Source organism: Pseudopodoces humilis, chromosome 5 (genome assembly GCF_049639895.1).
Source record: "Pseudopodoces humilis isolate 2021_Gansu_Grassland_sample_001 chromosome 5, ASM4963989v1, whole genome shotgun sequence".
Lineage (NCBI taxonomy): Eukaryota > Metazoa > Chordata > Aves > Passeriformes > Paridae > Pseudopodoces > Pseudopodoces humilis.
In genome coordinates this window covers 41,363,230-41,390,453 of record NC_142204.1, presented here as the reverse complement: position 1 = coordinate 41,390,453, position 27,224 = coordinate 41,363,230, and the positions used below count along the sequence as shown (strand labels likewise).

The 27,224-nt window shown below is 40.7% G+C and overlaps 1 protein-coding gene across 4 annotated transcripts in view; it reads left to right on the top strand.

Moving 5' to 3' along the window:
- Positions 1 to 27,224, top strand: part of MON2 (MON2 regulator of endosome-to-Golgi trafficking) — a 105,699-nt gene that overhangs the window by 70,455 nt on the left and 8,020 nt on the right. For 3 of the 4 annotated variants that reach the window (XM_088055155.1, XM_088055154.1, XM_088055157.1), the window contains one exon: positions 21,271 to 21,344. The exons of the other annotated variant lie outside the window; for it this stretch is intronic. In XM_088055155.1, the coding sequence (XP_087911281.1) occupies positions 21,271 to 21,344 (74 nt within the window). The remainder of the gene's footprint in view (positions 1 to 21,270; positions 21,345 to 27,224) is intronic. 4 annotated transcript variants of the gene reach the window in all.

The following is a 27,224-nucleotide window of genomic DNA, read 5'->3' as shown; positions in this document are numbered from 1 at the left end:
TCTGAGTTACTTCAGCATTTTTAAGATCATCTTTGTGATGTCCTTGTGTCCTATTAGAGTAACATGCTAAAAACTGATCCTTCTTTTTCTAAGCTCCTAATTTAAGAATTTATGTCTTGATTATGAAACAACTGATAAAAAGGATAAGATTTACCTGTTTGTTTACTGTGCTAACTATAGTTTCACTAGCAAGAGATGAAACTATTCATTGCTTGAATTTATTATCTATGTTTAGAGGAACTCTCAGATAAGCTTATTTTTATAATCACTTTGGTAAGCTTTTCTTTCTCCATATTAACACATTTATTTCCACTGGTGATCTAGATGCCTGCCTTAAGAACTTAATTCATAAGTAATCTCATTTATCACCAGTGTAGTTATCTTTTCACCTAAAATGTATTCCTTATGGAAAGAATGAGTTAAGTACAGTTACCATATCTTTCTTCAATCAAAAATACTGTGATGTTGAAACATACTCAAAGGCATTGGCCCCTTGGTCTGTTTTGTTTTCAGAAGAGATTGCCAATAATTAAGTAAGAAAGGAAAGCCCTTGGAAGTCAGATATCTGGTATCTTCACAGTTTTGTTACTGGAGACCCTTATCTTCAAATTGGGGTCATTCCTGCTGCTCTCTCTGCACAAAATATCTGCCTTAGACTTTGACACAAGTCTCCAGTGGTATCTCTGAAGCTGAAGCTGCTTCAAGACTGCAGAAGTTCATGAGGCTGTGGTGGTGGGAAATGTAAAGCTTGCTATCATTTGGTCTGATGTTTTTAATGTTAACTATTTCTTACTTAAAACAATTAAAGTTGGCAAGGAATTGCTTATGCTTTTGGCTTCCTTGCCAGAAGACTCACATTTCATGTCCCCTGTCACATCACAGACCAATGCCTGGTCATGAGGGGTGGGGCTGAGAGGCTCCATAGAAAAATGGCAGCCAAAACTGGATTGCCACCAATTCAGAGAGAGCACAGACAGCAGACTGGTTTTGATCAACCTCTGCCATGAGAGAACATGGAAGGGGACAGGAATAGTAAGTGCACAGTGCTGCTGGGATGTACATGTGCAAAGAACTAGTTTCTGGAGTAGATCATGACTTGTACTTGCAGATCTACTTACTGAACATCTGTTCATGCCTCTGGGCTTGGCAAAGCGTTATATGGTACTACCTTACCACTAAAATGAGCTTCAGAATCTACACAAAGTACTGCCCTAGAACAAATGAGGAAAGATAAACATTTATCTTAGAACAGGGTTATTTAAATTAAACATTTTCTCTCAAAATACAAGATTATTAACGTCTGTTATAGCTGTATGCACTATACTGGCTTAAAATTTTAAGCAGTTTTGTTGCCAAAGTCTCAAAGAGAATGCACTGAACTGATGGAGTAGTACGAGCCTCATCCTCTTTGTAGAGTGAGAAGCAAGTTTTTGAAGTGTTAAACTTCAGTCTGATAGTAGTAGCTCTTTCTTGCAGTTTAAAAATTACTTTAACCAACTCAATTCAAACAGCTAGGTCAAACTTGGAAATGGGTTAGGAATTGAAAAAGTTCTGCCTTTTTTTCTCCTCTTCCATACACAGGATAGACCTGTGAAGGTAAAATCTGCTCTCTCTAAAAGCTTGAAGGCAGTGGCAACCTGAAACAATCAGTTATGTACTCTTTGTTAACAAAATGTGTTTCATGGATATATCCAATACATTTAAAAGAGATCAATCTAAGAATTATTTTGAATGCCATTTTTCACATTATTGTACTTTTAATCCAAACAGAGCTCTTGTCAAACTAATGAAGTGTTAAATAATCAAAAAATGTACTCAGATGTTTTCAAATAAAACATAACCATTTAGCATCTAGCAAACAATATAATCTTACCTATGTAAAATGTATTCCCTAGTTTTAAAAAGTTACCAGACTTAGTGGGACTATATTTAATTGCAAACAAATATTTAAACAATTGCCAATGAAATAATAATAATCTTTTAGAGGAGATGAAGGCAGATGCAAAATCGGGCTTAAAATGTAGTTTCTTCTTTGAGTCATTATTAAATAGAAGTCACTTTTGAAAGAAATAATTCCTCCTGTGATCAAACTTAGGAGAGGCAGTATGGAGCATCTGCTTTGAGATGCACAAAGATTTCTCTTCTGAGATTTAGGTAGCTAAAATTTTGAGGTCTACCACAAGATTAAATAGCCTGGCTTTCATTTGCAGTCAGGGAAGACAGAATAAGCAGGCCTGGCAGTAGAGGCATTCCATCGTTAAAGGTCATCTAAGTTGCTATGTGGAAGTGACAGTTCTTGCTATCAGAGCATTAGGCTTAGGCATCTGGTGGTTCATGGTCGTTTTTAGTTTACTTTAGACATCCCAAAAGGGAGAGGATGAGAGAACCACTGTAGAAGCAGTTGACTTTGCTATTGCAGTGTGTTTGTGGTGTTACAGTTTTTTTGAGTTCCCCTAAGAGCATCTTCTTTGTGGTTTCTGTTTGTTTGTTTGTTTGTTTGTCTTTTGGGTTTTTACAAATCCTTTGTAAGGGCTTGCTCTAAGGCTTGCCTGTTTTTTTCCTGGGTGGAGATAATGTTCAAGTATTTATCTGTTGTAACCTCTGTCTGCAAGGGACAACATGCTGTGACTTCCTTGTAGTCATGGCATTAGTCTAAATAATTACATGAAGAGTTAAGAGATCTACAGTTACTGTACAAAGCTGAGCTCTTTTTGAGCCTTAAATTCTTCCTGCTACCGATCCATCTTGGTTTTCCATTGGTTTGCCAATTTGGATGAGTACATGATGTTACTATCTTCATAAACTCAGTAAACAGAACCAAGCATTTCCATTACTGCTACACTTTTGTATACTCATCAGATAATTTTTATGATTGTTTTATATATTACATTTAACTGCTGCTTTTTTCACAAGTGTTTCAGGTCAGCAAGGTGTTAGTTACTTCTGATACCTTCCACTTGGGTGCCTGAATTCTTATTTTTGGCACTTGAATTTGTCATCTCTTAGGAAAATGATAAAATATTTGCCAGTAAACATTACTTCTTTGAAAGTCCCTGCACATTTACGCTCTTGGTAAATAAAACTTGAATTACTGGAAGTAACTGGGGCTCCCATCCTCAAAACCTTTCAGAGCTTCGCATTACACCATGAATTAAGAAGGTGGGTGGTTCCCTTTTAGGTAATTTTTCATTGCTTTCCAGGATCTACTGTAATAGATCTTGGACTTCAACTTTTTATATAAATGCAAGTCAAAAAAGATGTATAGGTCTTCTGATTCGCCATGTAATAAACTGTGATGTGTGTTGAGTATCTGCCAGTAGTTTGTGCTGATACCCAATTAGAATTTTAAAAACAATTTTTGTTTAGACATTATAAATTACAAATCTTTCAGTCATTTAACTTACCAAACTCCAAATAGAAAGAGTATTTTAGTTATCTCCCCTTCTTATAATTTATCCAAATGATGTGGCTTTAATTTACATTTTACTGTCACCCAGAAGAGCTGATTTTCTTCAAACAGAAATTGTTAATTCCTTGTGTAAGAAACTATCTAAATATTCTCATGATTTTAAGATGGATTTCAGTCTGTTAATTAGCAAATATAAAAGAGACCTTAATATAGGAAAATAAGTCATTGAGATATGAAATACTGAAAGTCTTATGTACAAGTTGTTTTACCTTATAGTTGAGGTGGCCTTAGAACAGAAGAGAGCACATTAAAAAAAAGGTAAAAAATAACCCAGAATTAAATAAAACTTTAATATTTTAACTTTTGAGGATTTTTTCCAGTGCTGATGTATTTTGTAATATACTTAAAATAAATCTGAGTATTTAATAGGAAAAAGTATGAAAATATCTAGCTTCTGCTTTTTCTTTTTAATAAACACTTAAATGTCCCAATTTTAAATTGTGTTTCTTTTTCAGAACTGAGTTTTTTATGTGTACACCAACTTAACTGAGCAGGAACGGAGCATACGTTTCCTTGGAGCATCCGTATTTGTAATACTTTGCCTCTCCTTAGCTGACCTCAAAAAATACAAAGTCTCTCTGTCCATGTGAGAAATATGGATTTACAGAGGGAAACAGGAATTGAGAGAAAGCAGTCTGGAGGAGGTTGAACAGTCCCTTCCAGAACCAGAAGTCTGAGTTACTGGGTGATTCCATTTTCTCAGCTGTAGAATGTTCTTTAACATGCCACGCTATCAAAAACACACAAACTTCAGGATCACCTCATCACACACAATCTCTTAGCATGTTTTCTCCAACAGAATGTCACTGGTTTAAATACGTTTTAAACAAGTGATCTGTGATCTAATTGTGCCTGATGCTTCATGTAGATAGCAACTTCAAAAACGGGGAACTACCTAATTGTAATGTATTTTATCTTTGTCTCTAAGGTGGCAATGTTTTGGCTTCTTTCCAGTGCAGCTTTCTCAACTGCAAATTTGTTGCAAGTTGTCATAAAAGGCATTGCATTTCCTTCTTAACTTACGTTGTAGATAGATTTTTGCATTAGAAGCTTAAAGACTATTGTCCGTATTCCTGTTTCCATATTCCGCACCACTGATGTTAATGCAGTTTTTGTATACACAGTAACACATTTAATTTATTTTTTTTTTTATCTCTTACAGTCTAATTAATCCCTCTGGTGTGCTGGTAGCTGTTTCTTCAATAGATTTGTTTATAGATGTGTTGGTGTTGAAGGACAGATAGAACAGTAAGAACGTTAGTATTTATAATTTTCGTGAATCTGTAATGAGGTTCACAGTGGGTTTCTTTGAGGTCAGTTTCTGTGGAGTAATCGCTATGGAGTCTGTTTACATTTAGAAAGAAAAGAGCTTCCAAATTAAAAGTTCAGAGCCAAGGAAGGTACTGTAAGTACGCTGAGAGCCCGTGCCCGCTGTGCCTCTCGGGCTGAGGAGTTAAAAATCCCCGTCCCAAAGCGGTCCGTGTGGTGGCAGCCCAGGTCTCCTGCCCCGCCGCCCGGTGCCGCGCCGCTCCCGTACCCGCTCGAGTCCGTTGCTCGCGCCCGCCCCGCCAGCGCCTTCCGTGGGCCCGGTCCGGCCGCGGCCTTTGGGGAGCGGCGTTTCGGGATCGGGAGATGCGGCCCTGCTCGGCCCGGCCGTGCCCGGAGCCCCGGGAAGAGCGCAGCGCCCCCGTCTGTGAGGAGAGGCCCCGCGCCGCCCGCGCCATCTTGGGCACTCGGCGGGGGCAGCGCTCCCCCTCCCTCCGCAAGATGGCGGCGGCCGGGTGAGTGACATGCCCGGTCACGTGGCGCGGATCGCCCCGCGCTCCCCCCGCGCCGCGCGGTCTCTATGGCTCAGCCGGACACGGGCGGCGGCGGCGAGGGACGGGCGGGCGGACGGAGCCGCGGCGCCCGCACGGCGCCTCCTTTGTCTGCGGCCTCGGCAAGGCGAGCGCTTTCCCCTCCCCAGCCCTCCGGCGCCCTCGCCAGAGGGCTCGGCTTCCTCCTTCCCGCCGGCGGAGGCGGCGGGGGCTCCCCGCTCGAGCGGCCGAGGCGGGGGGGTCCTTCCGCGGTCCCTTCGCCCCGGCCGGCGACACGGCGCGTCCCCGGGCGAGCGGGGCCGGGTCCGGAGAGCCCCGGCCCATCGCCGCCTCTCCGGGGAGCGGGCGGGCCGGCCCGGCGGGGGTGGCGGGAGGTCAGGGCGGGCTGGCGGCCGTCTCTCCGCCCCGCACCCCGTTCCTCGGCGGGCGGCCCGGGGCCGGCGGGCGGCCGCGCTGCCGGGAGGGGCGGCGGGCAGGTCCCGTGCCGCCGCCGTTCCCGCGGGGGGGCGAGGAGGGCGGCTGGATGGTCGGGGGTGGGGGGTGGTTGTCTTTCGGCTGTGTTTCTCTCCCCCCTTCTGCCTCCCCCGGCTCCTCGCCTTTCTTCCTTCCCTCCCTGCTCCCCCTCCCCGGCCCATCTGTTACAGGCTTGCGGAACTGTGGCTGTTTGAAATTAAACGTGATCTTTACTGTACCAGCTGGGGTCTGTAATGTATCTGATAAATGAAGCTCTTCCCGTCGGTTTCAGGTCATGCAAGGAAAAGGGCAAATCTGGGGAGGGAGCTGGGCGGGGTTTCCCTTTGCTTTTCACAGTCAGGCGAGAGGAGTCTGGTTGATGTCTGCAGCAGATAAAGGAGACGAGGATCATCAAAAGACCTCAGAGCCCTTTTATCTTTCTTCTGTTTTTCCCTCTAATTTCGTTTGTCGCTGCCGTGTTGTCTGCCTGCTTGTTTCCCCCTTCAGAAGGGGTCGGGAGCACCAGGGCCCTGGCTGAGGTAGTAGTTTGTGCTGTTGGTCGGGTTGTGACATTGCCCGCTGTGGAGATAACTGCGCAAGCTACTGCCTTGCTAGTGCTGGTGATGATCAGCTGCAGATGAAGACAATGACAATGGGAATCCCCTTTGTATTCCCGGGATTGCATGCTGCTGAGGTGGCAACAATTCCTTCTCCTCCTGGTTCTTCAGGAGAAATCTAGCCTTGGCCACCAAGACAAGTAGTGGGGTTCGACCCCATCAGTAGGATACTCCTTTCACAGAGCTGGATGAAAAATCACTAGTTTCATGCTGTTTGGAAGGTACCTGAATTTGGGCTGAAGAGCAAGTGCCTGCATTTCTTCTCGTGCTTAGACCTTATTATTCACCTGGCGTCCTTGAAAGAGGTGGATTTTCTATTTTGTGAAGATGGAGATCAGTGACAGACTTGTATTTTGTGTCTTCTGAATATGCAAAACTTGTATGTGTGATATTATGTGCTTGTGTCTGAATGGTAAAAAATCTTGAGTATTTCTCTAACAAAAGCAAAAATATGTAATTACCACTTTATATTGATGAAAGAGTTTTTTTACAGTATACTTGACCAGTTTTACTGCTTGCTGCTCACAATTTTAGGTGAACTTCTGAGATACCTTTCCTGTATATTTTTACTTATTGTGAAAAGCAAAGTCATTAATTTGGTGTTGTGAATTAATTAAAATTGCTGGTATATTTATAGCAATGGCTAAGGGTATCTTTTTGATACAAATTTTAGTGTGTTGATGGTTTATTATAGTGGCTTAAACTTGTAATATATTAAAACCTTTACAATAAATGTGCATAACTGTCTCATGTTTTAAAAACTAACTAATTTTTCAGTCAGAATTTTTACAAGACCTAACCACAAGTCTGTTAACTTTATAATGAAAATTAAAGCTGTAGCTAAACACATGAAATTAAGTTGATGCCTTTAGTAGTGCTTCTGATTCACAGTTCTAATGTATTTATAATATTGAGAAGAAACTTACAGATATTTAACTCAGCCTCTCTTTTTGAATTGTTTGAACTTATTATGTGTTTAGAAGACATGCAAAGGTTGCTATTGCACCTCTGCTGAATGTAAAATGTCTTGCAGAACACAGAGAAAAAGTTCAATCTGATGATACTTCATTTTCACCCTGTGCACTGCATTATTCTGGTAATTCAACCTTTGTCATGAACGAAACTTTTCAAAAGCTAGATTATCTCATGCTCACTAATAAACCAACACATTAGTTGTTACTAGTAGCTTTTTTCTGAAGTAAAATAGCAGTCCTAGCTGTTGACTGTTTCCAGATTTAAAACACCCTTGGTTTTTTTTCCTAACTTAATTGAAGGGTTAAAAAGGATGATGTAGCTGCCTGCTTTTCACATCCTAACAAACAGCACATACTAAGCAGAGCTTGTTTGATCTGGAAGTTGGGATGGTATTTTCACCGTCGACCTTTAGGCATCTTATTTTAACTGGCTAATCCACCAGTCCCTTTCTCTTCAGTGGAGATGGCAGGGAGATATTCCTGATCCAAACCATGCTGGCAAGTGCCTTAGCATTATTTGATCTGAATTAGCCTTTCACAGAGCTTGTCTCTGTATGTTGATTGTAAAGGAGGTGAAGGTGCTTCAGTTAATCTAAGTGCCTGTAGGTGGGTTGTGTGAAATTGTCCTCCCTGTTGCTTTGCCTTATGCTCAGGCAACTTGGGTAGGATGTATTTTGGGTCCTGTTGTATCTTTTTGGGTGTGAGGGAAAGAATCAATGAGAAAAAATATGCTTGACCATGCTGCCATTAAGCACTTAGTTGTTTTATCTCCTGGGTAAGGTATCTCCCTTAAACTTTTCTTGCTACCTCAACAGTAGTGTTTTACACTGTGAAGCCTTAAGGACAATATTAAGAACCTGTACTAAAATGAGACAGTGCTACTGAAATATTGCATGCAGTGGACTACTGAGATGCTGTGTAATACATGAGGGGGTTTGTCCCCATGTCCACATGGGTCTTGGTGGCGTATTACTCTGTAGGTTTTAGGTAAGTACACGTGAATTGTTTCTTTAAGGATCCGCAGACAAGATGCTTAGCTTTGCTTTAGGGCTGTCCATACATTTCTTGGTTCAGAACGTTACTCAATCTGGTATTCAAAATACAGAAGTTAATTGAGTCAAATTTCATCCTTAGTTTTGCCCTAGTCTCAGCCACTGTTTAACTGTCCACCTTCCCTTGTGTACTTGTGTGATGAAGGTTGCAACATCAGGCTTTGAGGCAAAGAGATTAATTCTTTGGTGGAATGGGGAGCCTTACCTTACAGATGTTGTAAAAGTCAAGAATCTGAAAATACTGTGAAAACCCCAAATGGAAAGAGTAGCTCATCTTGTAAATTCAGTCATTCTTTACTGTGATTTGATGAATCAGTTTGGAAAGAAAAATTTCATCATGCCAATTAAAAAGCAGTACTGCTGGCACATTATTGTCTATGGCATCATCTCTTTCTTAGATTTTTTTTTGCCTTTATTCTTCGGAGTTTTCACTCAATCAAACTTTTTGTGTGAATTTTTTATAGAAACATTAAAATAGGCACATGGCTGAGTTGATGGAATTTCTCTGCAAAGTTATTTAGTTTATAGTGTCCCTATTGTGTATTGTTTGCTGTGCTGGGTGAGAAAGTACTGCAAGAAATGTTTGTCTGTAGCTTTTCTGAGCACTTCTTTTGACTCATGGAATAATAAAAATGCATTGAGATTCACAGCATAGTCGATTAAGCTTTGGATGCTCTTATTCTTTGGTTTGATGTCTTTTTGCGCTATTGTCTTACCTATTTTGTGAAGAGCAGTCACCAGCTGCTCACCCCTCCAGCTACTGTCTGTCAATGCTGCTTCTAAAGATACTGGCATGCATCAACCTAAAATCTTAGATCCAAGATAGTTGCTTCCCTGCAGGGTGCAGTTGCCCTCTCTGTCACCAAGGAGAGTGCTGTGTTCCCATGCTAGCAAAACTGATATTTGAGAACTTGTCTTCACTGGGGGCTGGCTTGGGCCTTTTACTTTATTAGGTCCTGGACCATGCACATAATTATGAGACTGAGACCTCCTGCTTTACACTGGGCAGCAGCTTGAGACAGTAGGAGGAAATGCTAGTTTCTAGAGAATTACATCTCTAAATACATAAGCACTTACTTAAAATGCTTCAGTGCATTAGATAAATTATGTGTGGCTTTTCATTTGATACTTTCTTCATAAGAACGAGTACTAAATTAACATAAGGAAATGTTTAGTAATTACAGATGAAAGTGGACCACATTCTTTATGTTGAAGTAGTTTATGTGCATCTTCCACTATCCTGTGCCTAAGTGTTACTCAGTAAAATCAGAGAAATTAGTTCTAGAACATTGCTTCTGGAGGAGGTTTTTATATCTGTTATATATACACACATACATACACACACACACATATATATATACATATATATATGTACATATATATGCATATACACACGGTATATGCCTTTAGAGTTTCTGTAGCAGAAATGGAAGTGTCACTCAAAACAAGTGTGAATGTTTGGGAAATTGGTGTCACATATGCATTGCTTTTCTCTAAAATGTCTTGAATATTAGTCTTCTAATATATTTTTTTGGGTCATAATTTTTTACAAATGTAGACATTTATTTTTAACAAAGTAGCCAATCTTTTCATCTGAGCAAGTTACGTTTTTTAACTAAGAGTCTTAGCCTCTCAGCTACATTAATGTACAGGCTTTGTGAACTTCTGTCCAAAATGAACACGTGTCCTGCCACTGAAGGTGTTAGACAGGAGGAGAAATATAACAACAAAATTACCTGCACTGGGATCTACTGGTATCCCTGAAGTGAAAGGCTTGCATTTAATTGAAAGGGGGCAGGAGTGTTACCTTGGATATGAAAAGTGCTACATCACAATGAAAGCTGTCATGTTTGCTCTGGGAAGCAAATCAGAGGACTCAAAGTGGAACTTCTCTTTCTTTTCCTTGTCCAAGTCTTTACCAGCAGAAAAGGCTCTCTAACCTGGTCTTACAGTTTCTCTTCCCAAGTCTGGTTATTTTGCTGGTAAAGTCTTGGACAAGGAAAAGAAATCACTCTTGCCTTATTAGTTTATCTAGCCTGCTTACCTCTGCAACCCAAGCAAAACTGCCTCTATTTTCCCAGGTGATAGCATTTGAAGTTTGCCTGTTTTAGGCTTCTGATGATGGGTTGCAGTGGCTGCAGCAAAGAACTGTGTTGTAGTTGAGATTAACTACATCCAGAACTTAGTGATGCCAATGTGTCAGTGCACACATGGAAAAGAAGTCTTGCTCATTCTTTTATAAGTGCTGGAAGTCTCTTATTCTAGGCCAGCTAAGGAAATAGCATCCATGACGCCTAGTTATCAGATCCCTTCCTGGTCCCTATTCACTTTATCCCTATTTTCTACCCTCTCCACAGTAAGTTCCACAGTAAGTTCCACAGTAAGTTCAACAGTAAGTTCAACTCCTTTCAGCTACCTGAAAGAAGGTTGATTTTTAGAAGAAAATTATGCACTTCTGACTTCCCTGAAAATAGGTTTAAACACCTCAGTAAATTAGTGTGATATAGTCAAATTTCTCCTTTCTCATGAGGAGAACTTGGAGTATACCTCATCCCATTCTGAAGGATGCTTTGCTGTTCATTTTGCCCTTTGCAAGAAGAAAGGATTTTGTCTTAAAATTAACCAGCCTTATCCCACAAAAAATGAGATGAAGGAATTGGTATAAAAATGGTGGCATTGAATGAGATAAGGTCCTATTTATCCTGTCTTCTCTGTGGAGGTTTGTGCGTATTGGAAGAGAAGAGGGGGATAGTTTTGCTGTTGGTTAACTTTTGAAGTACCACGTTAAGAGGAACTCTCCAAGTGATAGCCCAGTGACCTTGTATTACCTGAGGTATATGTTCATAGAAAGAGCATTACTTTGGTGCCAAGCCTTTTGACCAGAAAGGCAAGAGCATCTGTTGTGTGCCACCTGCAAAGAAAAATAGTAGGTGTGAAGGCATGTAAAAAAAAATGGCAACAGATTTTCAGCTGCTTTGAAATTTACTTTTTTTTTTTTTTAAAGTCTGGTATCTAGTTTATCCGGTAAAAATCAGTGTGTTTTGTGTGTGTGGTTTTTGCTGAGGTGTTGTGTTTCAGGCTGAAGCCTAGTTTTCAGTCTAAATAGGGTCTTGTTCACAGTTTTTGTACCATGCTCTTAAAGGGAAAGTTGGTCCAATTAAGTTTCCAGAATTAAGCTTCTGCAAGATTAAAATAAATCTAAAATTACTAAGTTTTAATTACTAGGAGCTTTGCTCATGAAGATGAATTACATTTCAGTATTTGAAATATGAAGTGGTGCCTTTTTTACTTAGGTAGGTGTAAGTGAAAGTTGTATCAGTCTTGTCCAGAAAAATGATTTTGTATGTTGTGGGGAGGTTTGGGTTGGGTATTGGGAAAAGGTTTTTCACCCAGAGAGTGGTTGGGCACTGGAACAGGCTCCCCAGGGAGGTAGGTGATCATGGCACCAAGCCTGACAGAGTTTAAGAAGCATTTGGACAAGGCTCTCAGGCACGTGGTATGATTCTTGGTGTGTCCTGTGCAGGGCCAGGAGTTGGGCTCAATGATCCTAATAGGCTCCTTCCAACTCAGGATATTCTATGATTCTGTGAGCCTTGCTGCACCCAGTTCTGGTCAGCTGGTGGAGTGGACAATTACTTTAGAATGGGTAAATCTGATGTCTGAATCTGCTACTGGGATGATGTTGCAAAAACTTGCTACATGATGTTTTCTCTACAGTTCTCAGGCTACATAGAAAATAAATCACTTCCTTACCTCCACTTACCTACCTGGAGCCAGTATGTACACAGACAGTGGGCTGTACTATGTCGTATCTGTGCTTCTGAGCTCTTCTTTCACAGGGTGATAATTGTGTTATCAGGAATGCACACGTGCATTGTCACAGTCCAGATTTCTTGTGTTGCTCTGTGTCATGTCTGTCTGATTTACACAGTGATTTCAGTCCTGCTGAAATATGGCAACCTAGAGATACAGTGTGGTGGTTAAATAGTAATCATTTGAGCTAGGCTCATTGCTGGCGCCATCAGTATCATGGTGGCCTTTCCTGCTGTAAAACCTGCATATGGACCCAAGAAATGCTTCTGTCAGCAAGGATGCAGTAGGTTACTTTTGTATAACTTCATGTAGGTTTGGCTAGAATGCTTAGAGGAAGGTGGGTCTGAAGTGTTGTCAAGTGAGAGCTAGCAGTGCTATACACATTAAGTCTTTATAGTTGTGCCAGTCTTCCAGCTAAGATGCCAGTATTCTCCAGGTCCCTTAGTTTTCTTCCCTCTCTTGTGACTGACTTTTCCACTACTCCCCAGCTTCATGAATATCTTCTTTCCAGCACCTGAATGATTGCTTTCTTATCATGTTAGTCCCTGATGTCATACATGATCTGTCATGCATCCTGTACCCAGCTGCTGCCTTTGCTATATTAGTACATGGTTATAGGCTAGAGGAAGGGTGGCAGAGGAAGCAAATGCTTAAGCTTACCAATCCTTTGTGACATTTTTCTGAAAAGTAAAAATGGTCTAATAACACAAGGGCAGGGCTTAAAGAAAGTAGATAGATAGCAGTGATGCTAATCAAAGCACAGAATTATCAGTGCCAAGTCTAGTGGGAGGAGAGGTGCTTAAATATTTATGCAATAAGTTCTCCCCTCCCTTTTCCAGTCTCCCTTTTTCTTCAGTACTACCTATGGCCCTGCTGTTTTAGCAGCATGATGATCAAGTACTTAGGATATCTCGCGGCTCCTGACAACCTCCAGCAGCCACCACATGAGCTGCAGCTAGCTGAAGCTGAATCTGGAGGTGGTGTGTGAGCAGTTCAGGTGCCATTAGGACCTTTGCTGTGAGAAAGCCTTAATGCAGGTGGCTCAGCTGGTCACGATGATCATGTGTAATGCTGCCCAGATGGCTGTGGTCAGCTCATGCCAAGGATGGACTTGGCATTTGCCCAGAAAATCCTCTATGGTAATTCTGAGGTCTTTGTGGTACCCCCCACAGCCTCCTATTGACTGGAGTGGCGGGAGGGGCTGGAGGCAGCTGTGGAGCAGCACAACCCATCGTCAACAACCAGCAGAGACTGAAGCACTGGAACTGAGCTGTGCATGGAGCTGCTTCCCAAGGCCTGTCTACTGTGGCACTCTTAGTCTGGCAGAGCTTACTCAAGGCTAAAATTTGCAGTTCTGTATAGGGATGCCAGTATTGTTCATTCCAGTTATCAATGCTCAGGAAGGCAGAATACCATCCATGATGACAGCTGCAGATGACAGAGTGATTGATGGGACAGTACACATGGAACATTTACTGTTACAAAGCAATCCAAATTGTTTCTTCAGTCACAGTCCAACATATTTACCACTGTCAACCATGAAGTACCATATACACTAGCAAAAAAAGTAGGCTACATCTGCAGGATGTGTTGTATAGAGACCTAAAAGTAGTTTAAGGTAACAGATGGCAACTCTCAGTCTGTTATATAAAATTATTTGTAAACGTCAGGAAAAAGATAAAAATAGAATTAATTCAGTCAAAAATTCCTGCAGGTTTTAAAGAACATATTGAGATTATATCTGATGGATAACAGGAGTGTTTAACAGGAAAATTATTGCAGGGGACACAGTATTTTGAAATTAGGCCTAAATTGTAGAAGGGCTTCCCCTCTCTTCATCTCCTTTGGAATTTGTTGTTTGGTTAAAAAGATGTGCAGCTTTTACCTTCAAAGTCAACACCAGTGTAGGTCACCGCACTTCAGGGTTCAGTCATGATGCTTGAAATCCCAAAGTTCTCAGACGAAGCCAAGGTAGCAAGGACTGAGGTGATTTTACCATCTTCACTGACTGAGCTAGTCCCAGCCATTATTCAAAATACCAAAGACTGCACTTTTTTTGCCCCTTTGTGCTTTTATTTCTCCCTCTTTATATTTTTTCCTTTATGGTAGTCAAGTTTCATGTAATTAGCCAAAAACTTGCCTTCTGCAACGTTGTGACCAGGTACAAAGCAGTGTCTGATACAATAGTTTTGGTAGAGCTTTAAGTGACTGAAAGATAACACCTTTTCATTAACAGTGACTGGTATGGGAGAATCTTTAAGACCAAATGGCACTTTCTTGTTTAATATTCAGGCTTTTTTCCTCCCTCTCTCTCTTACTGTGTTTATACATCCATTTTGGCTTCACACTGTGAATCTCTAAGCTATTTCAATTTGGTTTTCCATCCCTAAAAATACTATGAACACTATTACCAACATTTTGGTTTGTCAAGACTGTGAAAACAGGAGTGTTATTTCTGTTCTATATTTTGTATATCTAACATAATGGGAAAGGGATACAACTGAAGATTTAGGTTACCCTTCAAATACTTCAACTGGGTAGGACTAGTACTGCCTCCCCCACATTCTTTATAAAGTGCTTGCATATTTCTGGTATGGTAGTCTGCAATGGAAGTAAGCAGGATGAAAGTGCTGAGTGCATAACTCTGACATTTCATACAGTGCAAGGCAACATCATGTTAACTTCTTTGCACTGATTTTGGCACTATACAAGGACCAAGGTAGTCACCACCAGGACAGTATCTCATTAAGCAAAGATTTAGGAAAGGGGCTGACATAGTCGTCTTGGAGTGGACTTATGTAACACAGTGTCATTGTACAGAAAGAAAGCTGTTAAGCTGAACTAAGTGATCTTCCCGGTATGCAACACTTGATTATTGTATATTGATAAATTTACCATCTTAATTCAGAAAGAAAATGGGTCTCTTGGAGAGAATTCAAAAAATTAAGTGTTTGGGGAAAACTGTCAAGATATATGCAATGTATGTAGTCAGCAGATCAAAGAACAGGATGGAAGGTAATATAGCACTTACTTATATGAAAGACTGGGCAGCTTTTCATAATATATAGAGTCACAGGAGATGCAGCTGTATCTTATGCCATTACTTTCTATAGTTTGAGTTGCAGGAATGATTAAACCTTTGAACAATTGACTGGGAAAAGTGGTGGAATTGAAGCATGCTATAGCTCTTAACAACTGTGTCTTTAAACAGCACACACTGACCCATGTTTGATGTTTGACAATTGAAAAAGTTACATGGCTGTTGTATGGAGCTAGTGACAACAGTGGTACTGCTAGATCAAAACATTACCTGGGACTGTCTGCAGCATCAGACTCCATGACTACTTAATGGATAAGCTTCTGCAATGATTTCAAAGTCTGGTCTTCACAGCAGTCAGCTTCTGGCAGTCTGGGCCCTGGACTTCTCCTTTTTAGGAGGTGGTAATCCTGCCATCCTTACTGTACCTAAAGTCCTCAGCTCCATTGTGTGCAAGAGAGACAATGACTATGGTAATGGTTCTTCTCTTCTTCCTGTAGTATAAAAATCTGCAGAATGCCTGTGGCTACTAATTGAATATTCAGAGTCAGTTATTTCCTTCCTCTTTTCTTCCTGGGGGGTGTTTGGGGGGTTGGAGGTTATATGCTGGAGTGTGAACAGACTCAGAAAATGTTACGCTGTCACCTGGAAGGAAAAGGACTAATCAGAAAATCTCCACAAGTCACAGTCTGCATTACTGATTGGACTGTATGAGGAAACTTTTTGTTGTTTCTGTTAGTTTGGTTGGTTGGTTTTGTTGTTTTTTGGGGTTTTTTGGTTGTTTGTTTTTTGGGGGGAGGGGTGTTTAGCAATCAGTGGCAAATACCTAGTAAATACTTGCCGGTGTTACCATTTTAAAATGCTGTGTATAAATGGAGAATTTCTATGCTATGAGATAAAGCTTGTCAGTGGGACTGCATTGGCAAGCAGGTTACAGTCATTTTAGTGTCTTGGCGTGGCTGTAACAGAATACTTCCCTTACTTTCACTGAAGCTTCTCTTCCTTTGCTGTCATCATTGGCTCTGGTTGTGAATAGCACATTGCTTCTCTTGGGGTGCTTATTCAAATACAGCTGCAACCTCACCCCCCCAAACAAACTCAAGTTCTCTGCTTTAGGAATGTTAGTCTTCTCAAACACTTCCCTTTTCTTTGTTCTCATCTTAATTCAAGCAGGTTTGTTTTTCGTATTATTAAATATGGATCTTCATTCAGCAGTGGATCTTCCACTTACGTCTTTTTTGGCTATAGAAGGCAACTGGGGAATTGATGGATCCACTGCAGGTATGGTCAGTATTTCTTTGAGGCAATACAGGTCCTGTGTTCTATTTATGGAAGCATCTGAGCAGCTGTTGCAGCAAGAAATTATCACTTAATGTGGCCTATTAGATCCGTCTACATTATGGTCTGCTTTTCAATAAAAAAATCAGAAAAGCTGAGGAAAAAAAACTAATTTCCTTAAATTCCTCCTTCTTTTCTACCGGAATGATACATTTAAGTGTGTTTGTGCCAACAGATTTTTTCTCCAGCTAGTGCTGAGAAATTGCTCTTCCTCTCCAAGGACACTCCCCTGTGTTCTGCTACAGGATAACCAGCTAAACTTAATCTCAGCCTTTTTCAACACTTGAAAGGAGCTGTTTACAGATTTTTCCAGGAAACACAGACTGAGATTTTTTTTCAGCTGCCTGAAGTGAACTTGGGAAAGCAGTGAGAGAGCAGGGACTCAAACACAGTTGTACAGAGATGGGTCTGGTGGTTTGGAAGTGATCCGAAGCTATGCCAAAAATTACTTACCTTTTCTGTGAAACCAGGATGTACTCATATGAGGAGTCTGCAGCCATCTGCCCTGGTGTTGTCACCTAAACCACAGACTGGCACATTTGCTGCATTGGTAGGTGGTATTCTGAAAGCTGATATTGAACCTGACCTAGAACATAATTTCCTGTTTGTAGTTCAGGTGTGTTGCTGTGTAATACAACTTGTTCAGCTGCCTTTGTATTTCTAGTAAGAGCCTGCAAAGCTCGCCTTGTCTTAAAAGCTACAGGAAAGAGGTGAAGGAGCAAACAATCTTCTCTATCTCACTGTCATGCTGAGGTTATCAGAAATGCCTGTTCATGGTATCTACAAAAGAAAAGAAGGAACTGCTTGAAAAGCAACACATGTATTTATATTTTCTCCCACTCTCGCCTCCCTTTTTTTTATCTACTCTAACCTGAATTTGGTAAACTGCAGGACGAGATGAATTACTGTATTTATGTCAATATTTGCAAATGATGGAAAGAAATTTGTGACTGCTGCTTCAAGTAAGATCATGCTATTTTGTATCAAGAAGTATGTAAATAAGCAGGTCCTTAAGAGCTGCACAAATTTAAGATGAAAATATGATCATTTTCTCCAGCAATAATTCCACTTCTTTATTGAGTTTCCATTTTGGCTGTTTTTTCTTTTTTGCATTTAAAAATAAGCTTCCATTCTCCCTCAAGTGATTTAGCAGTTTGAAAAAAGGACAGACCTTTACATACATGTGGAAAATAATTTTCCTAAAATGAATGCATCTATTCAGGCACTTTTTCACACCTTTGCCTGACAGACCTTATTTTCCTTTTTTTTTTTTTTTAATTATTTTGACCATTCCCATGTGACCATTTTCATTAGCTTTTCCCAAAAGTACACTGTACTAGAGGGAATCCTAGGCCTGTGACTGAAATCAAACCAATTTCAAACATAAACTAATGACCTCATTTGTCTTGCATAAAATTTATGGGGTTTATTTTTGTTGGAACAGTATAACCTTACCATGTAATGAACATAAAATATATCTGCTGATTCAATGTTCTTATAATTTAACCCCTTCCTCCTTTTCTGAATTTGGTTATTTCTTCCTGTCAGAAGACTTCACATCCTCATGATGTTTTGTTTATTTACGGTGACTTCTTTTGTTAAGATGAGCCCAGGCAGTGCTACAGGCTGGGGGCAGAGCAGCTGGAAAGCTGCTCAGTGGAAAAGGACCTGGGGGTGCTGATAACAGCACCTGAGCATGAACCAGAGTGTGCTCAGGTGGCCAAGGAGGCCGATGGCATTCGGACTTGTGTCAGCAGTGGTGTGGCCAGCAGGAGCAGGGCAGTGATTGTCCCTCTGTGCTCGGCACTGCTGAGGCCACTCCTCAAACCCTGTGTCCAGCTCTGGGCCCCTCACTACAGGAAGGACATTGAGGGGCTGGAGTGAATCCAGAGAAGAGCAACAGGGCTGGGGAAGGGACTGGAGCACAAGTCCTGTGAGGAGCAGCTGAGGGAGCTCAGCTGGTTTAGCCTGGAGAAAAGGAAGCTCGGGGTGACCTTATCACTCACTCTCAACAACTGCCTGACAGGAGCCAGGTGGAAGTCAGCCTCTTCTCCCAGGCAACAAGTGACAGGACAAAAGGACAGAGCCTCAAGCTGTACTGAGAGACATTCAGGCTGGACTTTGGGAAGAATTTCTTCATGGCAAGGGTTGTTAAGCATTGGAACAGACTTCCCAGGGAAGTGACTGAGTCACCATACCTAGAAGTGTTCAAGAAATGACTGGACATGGAACTTAGTGCTATGGTTTAGTTGACTGGGAGGTGATGTGTCAAAGGTTGGACTTGATGTTATAGGTCTCTTCCAACCTAGATAATTCTGTGGTTTTTTTATCAACATGGTATTTTGAGTCTATAGTGACTGGACTTTTACTCTTTTATGTTTCAAATAATGCTGGTAAAATCTCATTTTCCTTACACCAACCCCCAACTGTAAAGACTACATAGAGAAGTGTGTTGTAGGAATGGGTTCTAATGGAACACATTTCTAAATCTTCTTCCAGTTTATACTAATAGCAGTATTTTCTTCTCTCTATTAAGTTTTGCCCCTTCAAAGAAGGCAAATTTAGTTAGTTGCACATAAGTTCTGATGACCAGGTTGATTACTACTTAATTATTTTCCTACTGGTGCTTGAAACTCTGGCAGTAAGCTTAGTATTTCATAAGAAATGCTGAACTGTAAACATTTATACATGCATTTTGAAACTGTTTATGTACTTGCCCTTTCTCAAAGCTCTCTGACCTTACCTAATCTGATTATGTAGAAAAGATGGTGGGTAATTGCAGTTAAATATTGTTATTTTCTTTAGTTTAGACCCATGCAGTGGGAAATTAAGTTGAGATAGAGCTACATTAATGTACAAACTGTGACTACATGAACACATGGATGGGGATGGGATATGAAGGCTCATCACAGAGTATGGCATGGAGAAAGACAGAGCAACAATCATCCCAGGCAGACTGCTGGGACAAAAAACCCACACTAGTTTTAAGAAATCATTTTGTGAACTCATGAGAAGGCTTGCGTGAGACAGTTTTAAAACCACCAAGGAATAAAATCTGGTTTCCAAGAGTCCCTTCCTATTGTATGGTCTTAAATGTTTATTAAGAAGGTCTCTCACTGCTTCTCTTGATCCTGTCTTATGACAGTTTCTTTTTGTTAATTGCCGTTTTGTAGTGTCATGTCATTGTTACACACTTAACATTGCAGCTGGGTAGTTTTTAAGTGTATCAGCCTTCCCCATGTTTCTTGAAATAGAAGGGTAAAATAAATCCATAGCCACGTGCTTATTTATTGTTCTTTCTTACTTAAAAGCTTGTTCTGCTTTATAACGTAATTTCACTTGCTTTTTTTACCAATTACTTTGCTATGACTGAACACTTTTAACCTGACTTTTTAAGAAAACAAGGTTTATGTGATTGTGCTAATATCTGTTAATATTTCCTTATGAACCTTGAATTCATTAGCCTACTTCATCCAGATTTGACTAGCAGGAGGAAAAATTAGAAATGTTAAGTTTCTGAAAAAATTATGCCTTTATCTAAACATCTCCGTGAAGAAGAGAGCCTGCTAGTGGAGGCTGTAAGAGCTCAGTCTCATCAGTTACATTAAAATCCACCTGAGAAATCATCCTATAGGCCCAACTCCAGAGTAAATGGCAGTGTAAGAAAAACACAGGAAACAGTAGAACTTTGCCAAACTAATGGCATACATACATGAATCATTCATGGTCCCAGTTTCAAAGGACTACTGATCATCCCCAGCTAAGTATCTACAGAAAGTGTGCTAAAAACTAGCATAGGGTTTCTCAGCAGTAGTGCATGATCAACATATATTCAAACAATCTCTTTTAAAAATAAAAATTCTGCTGTTAGGAGAAAAGAGAATGTATTGAGAACAAGATTGTTTCATGGTGGTTCTTTTATGAAGTGCAATTTTTAAGAACATAGGGTAATAACTTTGAAGTTATGACTGTGTATTTTATTCTTCAGAGTAGTTTCTGGAAAGCCTGCTTTTCTACCTGTGCCCATCAGTGCAGATGACAGAAGGTGATGCAACACCAGCCACAAGAAATGACAATGAATGCAATGATGGTAGCAATAGTAACAGTACAGATGAAACATGCTTCCACTAAAGGCTGAAATTTAAGTAAAATAACTTTTTTGCCACTGATAATAATGAGCAATTTAGTTCCTTTCCATAGGAAGGCAGCTGAAAGCAGGAAATACAGTATTCAGCATTTTTCTGTTACACAAATACATTCCATTTCCTTCTTCTCATATACAAGACTGTTTTTATGCATAACTCTCACATATATTCTGTACCACTTCTACACCTGTCAGTAATAGCTTTGAATATGAGGTGGAGTCAGCACCTTTAACATAAAGATAAGCAAGGCTGATCATACATCTTTGATCTCAAAACCCTCACTTTGCTAATCCCCAGCCAGTTTGGTACTGCAGCATGATGCATTTGCACACAAGCAACTGATGATCTATATTTTCTCTAGCAAAGCTCCTGGCGACCCCTTCTCTCATAGGTCTATGGACAGCAACAAAGTTGCCAGTGTGGGAGCAAAAATTCAGCTTTACAAAGGATTTTCCTGCAGCTTTAAAACTCTACTTGGAGGCTTTCTCTTACCTCTGCATTTATGAGCAATATGCTCTACACCTGACTGATAATTAATAGCCTTTTTTTGAATAGCAAATCAGGATGGAAGTTACTGGGCCTGATCCTTTCTCCAGGAGATCTCAAGTAATGTTAAAACTTCTGCAAAGGTAAACAAATACCTCCCCCCCCGCCCCGCTATACTAATTCAGCTCCATGAGCTTTCCAGCAATTTTCTTAGCACTGAAGCGAATATGGCGTACCCCCAACCTGCTGTCCCAGGCAGATGTGAGTTTCTGTGGCTGCCAGTGCTCTGCCTGCTGTGCTGGTGGCTGCTGTCCCACGGTGGCATTTGCCTGTGCTGGTGGCTGCTGTCCCACGGTGGCATTTGCCTGCCCTGCTCCCTCGCTCCAAGCCTTACTCCTGCCCCTAGTCCTCCACAGGTCACCACGCACAGTGCTTCTAGCTCGTGATTTTAATTCTCACGCGTGGGTTATGCATTTCTGTGGGCAGAATACGTAGCTGTGAAATGTGTGGTGCTCCTGAAGCCTGTTCTGCTTGTGCTGTGCAGTCCTGAGGCAGGAGTGCATAAGCATAAGCTTCCAGGTTTTTCCTGGTCATGCCACATAATCCGAGCCCAGCAAACCCCCAAGCAGTGTCCTTTCTTTACTTGTAGGTACTTGCAAGAGACTCGCAACACCAGTTTTTGTTGGTTTTGTATACAACTATACAAGAGTGGCTTTAATCATAGCCTTGGGCAGTCAGTGATTTCCTTCTAGTGTTTTCCAAGAGAAGTCTGCTTCTGGTCTTTGTTGTCGGGACCATAAGGAGGAGTGGGAGTGGGTTGATCCAGAGCTGGGGAGGTCAAGAAGCATCAAAGGAAGGGAATGTCTCTTTCTGTGTCTTAATGGTAAACACATGGGCACTAGAGCACATTTGCAGATCGCTCTTGCAGTAATTAAAGACACCTTTTCACGAAAATGGTTCTTAAAATTTCAAAGAAATGAAGGAGGACAATGTGTAAAAGAGCACCTTGTAGGGCTCATCAGTTATTAGCATTTTTTTTCAAAGGTTCTGTTGTCCTCTCACATTGTCTGTCTCTTGTTAAGCAGGAATATTTTTATGAACACGGTAACTGAGGGTTTTTTTCTTAACCAACGAAAAAGAACAACCCAAGTGAATCTGTATATTCTAGATTCTACTCCTGTACTGCTGGTGCTTCAGCAGTAAACAAGTCACATAATAGTTCAGACCCTGAAATGCCAATTAAGTCTTCCTTAAGAGTGTTAAACTAGAAGTCTGAGATGAACAGTACTCCAGGATGTCATGTGGACTATAGCCCCTAAAAGAGACTGTCTTTTAGGTTCTTTTGTGATGAAAAATAATTGTGCTTTTAAACTAACCTGTAACATTCATTTACATCTATGTGTGCCATCGTGTCAAGGGTTAGAATAAGTCTGTGGTAAATTAAGGGATAGGGGAAAAAAAGACAAACCATTTGCTAAGAGGCAGTCATTTCTTCCAAAGTGTTTGTGATGTCTGTGCTGTTGAGGGTGGTTATTTGTAATTTTCCAGAAGCAAATTTGGACCTATCCATTTTAGTGGGAAGAAATACATAGCATTATTTAGGGATGAACAAAGATGCAGGTCCGTACTCTGAAGGTTTATTTTATTTTTTAGGAGACTTTTGTCACTGGTAAAAAAAAGTGTGAGGAAACATTTTAGTGTGATACTCATTGATTAATTATTTTTTCACTGTAGATTTGAATTTAGGCAAAGTAATACTGCACATAATTTATAAAATTCTCCTTAAGTCTCTATAGGGTACTATAGGGAACAACACAAGATTGATGGCAACACAAGAAGATGGGAAGAAGGGGCTCAGGCTAATATAAAACTTTCTGTATTCTTCAGGTCTCCACACGGTCTTCAGCTTTATTTTATTTGCATGGGATTTGAGGGTTGATTTTATGGGTACCATTGATCCCTCAAACCTTTTAGTGAGATTTATAGCTGTTTGTGCATGTATTCTTCAATCTCTTGACAATGTGTGAGATTTTTGTGGCAGCTTTACATACATCATAATTTATTTTATTGTCCTAGTCTTTCCACATCTTAAAATTACTGTTATTATTGCATATTTTGAAGGGCTGAAATATTGTTTTCTGGTTTTTCCCCTGTTCTATGGAGATTAAGTGGACTATCTTGGTTTCAGGTCAGATAGCATGTCACTGGGACAGCAAAATGACTGTAAGCATTCATCCCCCATGGATGAAATCCCAACCTGCAGCATTTGTGTCTCTCACCTTTAGAAAACCACTACTGAGATCTTTGTAGATGTGCTTTAAAGCTGGGCATAATCCAGTGGCGGATGAAATGCAGAGCTGTACAAATCAGTGACATTTAACCCCACCACACGTCAGTCCAGGTGGTAAGAGAAATTTGTAAGGACTGTTTCCAGCCCGTTTTCCTGGTTAGCACTCCTAATCACACACCTCCTGTGTGATTGCTGTGCAGGTGTACACACTTGTGCAAACACACTTTATTCTGTATTCAAATGTTCTTGTTCAAGTAAACTTTTAAAGCACCTGAATTTCATTTCACGCTTCCCTTAAAAACAGTTGTTATTTCTGGAGAGAGAGTAGTCACCTTTCCCTTTGCCTTTCATCCTTCCTCTTCTTATTTGTACGAAGAAATTCTATCACTCAGTTGTGACATTTCAGTACTGGACACTATACCCATTTTAAATGAAAGCATATTCTTCTGAAATAAAACCTAGATATATTTACTTGTCAGCAGATACACTCTATAACTCCATAAAAAGGACTGAATGATAAAAATAGTAAAAGATAGGAAGCGTTTAGGTGTTTCTGAAATCTACCCTTAAAAAGAGCAAGAGCCAGCAATCCCTTGTGCCAAGCTCTTTTATCTCTTGCAAAGCTATTTCTTATTTACTGTTATGCTTAACAATTCCATTTCACAGTGTGCTTTAGCTTCCCAACAACAGAAAAAAAAAATTACTTAAGAAAAAACAACTTGCAAATCCAAGACCAGGCGTCTGTTTCTGCACAGTTCTAAATGAAGCCTTACCATTTCTTAACTAATGAGAATCTTTTCCATGTGGAATAAATCCTTAGTTCTTAGCAGCATTATTAATGCTTAAAAAAAAAGTATTTAAAATGGTTCAGTTGCCAACTGCCTTTGACTGTCTCAATAAGACATTGAAAGAGACCTTCTGCTCTAAATTAATAAGGCCAATCACAGCCACACAAAGCCCAGAATGACCGATCATTCTTCTGGTGTCCTCGCTATCTTTACTGAGGTCAGATAAATCACTTTCGAGCTGTTAAATCAATGATCATAAATTAGAGCCCTGTTTTTACAGCGCCTTGTGGGAAATTCTCATGGTTAAATTAATCTAACAGCTGCAGCAATGAGCACCTCCCACAAGATCATGTCAAAAGTTCTCCCCCCATACACCACCTTTTTTTAAAAAGGGGAAAAAGGACTGAATTATTTGTTTTTACCTAGCACACGAAATGGAATCCCTCCGTCTATCCCTGCTAATTCGTGTTTCAATTGTACCCAGCTGTTTAAATTGCACTGTGCAGAGATTGCCTTGATCCCCAGGTGCTGGTACTCCATCTGTGCTGCTCTGAGAGACTATTTACAGCCGAGGTTAGGCCAGTGATTGCTGGGATGGAAAACTCATTTCTCAGCCTGGCTTTTATTTACACTCTTATTAAAGATCCTTTCACTCATGTTGGAATGGCAGCTAGTGGCTGCAGTAAGCGCTTGGCATTGAGCCAAGGAGCGAAATTACCATGTCGATGAAAGATAGCCTGCTTCCATTTTAACCTTTCACTGTTCCCCCCTTTCCATCTATATTTGCATGAAGAAGGATGATTATTGAAAGAGATAGGGGGACAAAGGGATGAGAGAATCCTTGTCAACTAAGCTTTTCAAGGGATAAACCAATGGTTTGTGACCAATTTTGAAAAATCTTTACTGCCTTATTAATTTCCTACTCCTTTCCCTTAATTGCTATTAGAGTTTATTTTCACATGAAGCAACAGAGCTGCTTGTGCTGTGCTCGCATCCTTCCCCCACTGTGAACATGACCCTGGGTATGTCTGCAGTGTTGAGGTTTCTACTTCATCCCCAATGCAGGTCACACAGAGCCACAGCAACACCCTCAAAGCATTTTTCTCCTACAAATATGCCTCTTGGAAATGAATCACCTCCTTGGGAGCAAGCAGCTCGTTGCACACAGCACGTTATGTTACTGGGGAGGGCAAGGGGAGAGTGTCTGGGGAGGCTGGTGGGCAATCATCACACTGTGGCCCTAGATGCATTCAAAAAACCAATAACTATTTCTCCAGAAACCTCAGCATATTTGTTTTTAAGAGCAACACCAGATTGGTGAAAAGCAACACAATCCACCTCAGCTGTTGCAAGACAACAACCAACATTGTTAAGTGCCAACTATAGCCCAGTACAACAAGGAGGAGACCCCCAAAACCTCAAGTCTCTCTGCCAAGCTCTATTTGTGAGGCAGCCCGTGACCTGAAGTGCAGCAGCTGTGCTGGTTCTTGACTGCAGGCAAAACCATGCTTTTCTCTCTTTGCCTGTTTCCAGAGCAGAAAGAGATAAGTTGTTCTGTTTTCCATTTTCCTGAGTGCAGCAGTGACTCTACTGAGAGGTTTACAGGGGTTGGTGTTCATACTCTTGAGCCTTGTTTTGGGTGTGTGCAAATAGAAGCATTCAGCTCCTAGGAGGAAAGGAAAAGGAAAAGGAAAAGGAAGGAAAAGGAAAATATCCCCATTTTCTAATTGACTGAGTACTCAGGTCCCTGGCTACTAACTTTCCTAATGAAGCCAGCACCAGGAAAATCTTACAGGAGCAGTAGCAGAAAAGAATGACTGGGTAATTTTATAGAACAATATTTTTTTTATTTTTTTATTTTTTTGGCAGTAAACAGATATTCCCTAAAACACCTTTCTTACAAAAATATAACCACAGTAAGATTTACTATCTCAGCATTGTGTTTTGTATTTTTCCCATTCACAGAGTACTTATATGTCTGGACATGAAACTGAGTTTGAAAGTTGTGTATTGATTCTTGTCTGTTTCATTTAAACTCCTATGCTGGTGCTCAAGCAGAGAAGGAGTAAGAATGATGTTCCAGATATTTTAATATATTCTAAATTCCCAGATGTGAAATTCAATTGCGTGAGTGCTGACAAAAAACAAGCTTTAAGAGGGGGCGCAAAGACCAGCAAAGTAAATTTATTTTTTTAATTGGGAGCATAGTGAACACAATCCTCAGAAAATGCAGCATAAGAATTTTGTATTAGGAGCTTGTTCGTGGAGTACCTTGATCTCAGCTAGATGAGATGCAGTTGACATTTGGCAGACAAAGCTCTAGGGAAAGCTGGTGGATGGTAAGAAATAAGACATTTGGTGCAATTAACTGTGGTACCAACCCAGGAATGAAAGTAAACAGGCACAACATGGGGATGAGAGGATTTTTCAGAATTAAGGCCTAAACAGCTCATGGCTGCAGGAATCCCCTGCTCTTTGTACATTCTTTGGCAATTCCATCTTTAAATAACTGGTTTGTCTGCTTCTAGATCCTGGATAACTGCAACTGGGTTTGGCTTCTCCCTGTCTGCTCTTGCCCATCCCAGTATGTGCTGTGATACTGCACTGTTCCCTGGAACAGCTGCCTCAGCCCACATCTGCCACAAAGGGCTGCAGGATTAAAAATTAAACCAATACACATTTAAGAGATCTGGATGGGCAGGGTCAATCTAAATTCTGAACAGACTGAAATGACTGCAGGGCTGTCAGCTTTTATATCCTTGAGCTTTATTGGATATTATACTGGGCAGAGAAATGGTCTCTATTTAGGAACAATTCATGCTATTTCATGAAGTGACTCCCTAGTCATTTGTCTTCCACAGCAACTCTCATGGGAAAGCAGGATCTTTCCTTGTAGTTTTACTCATAGATATCTTGCAGAATTTCCATATCCTTAAGTCTTACCT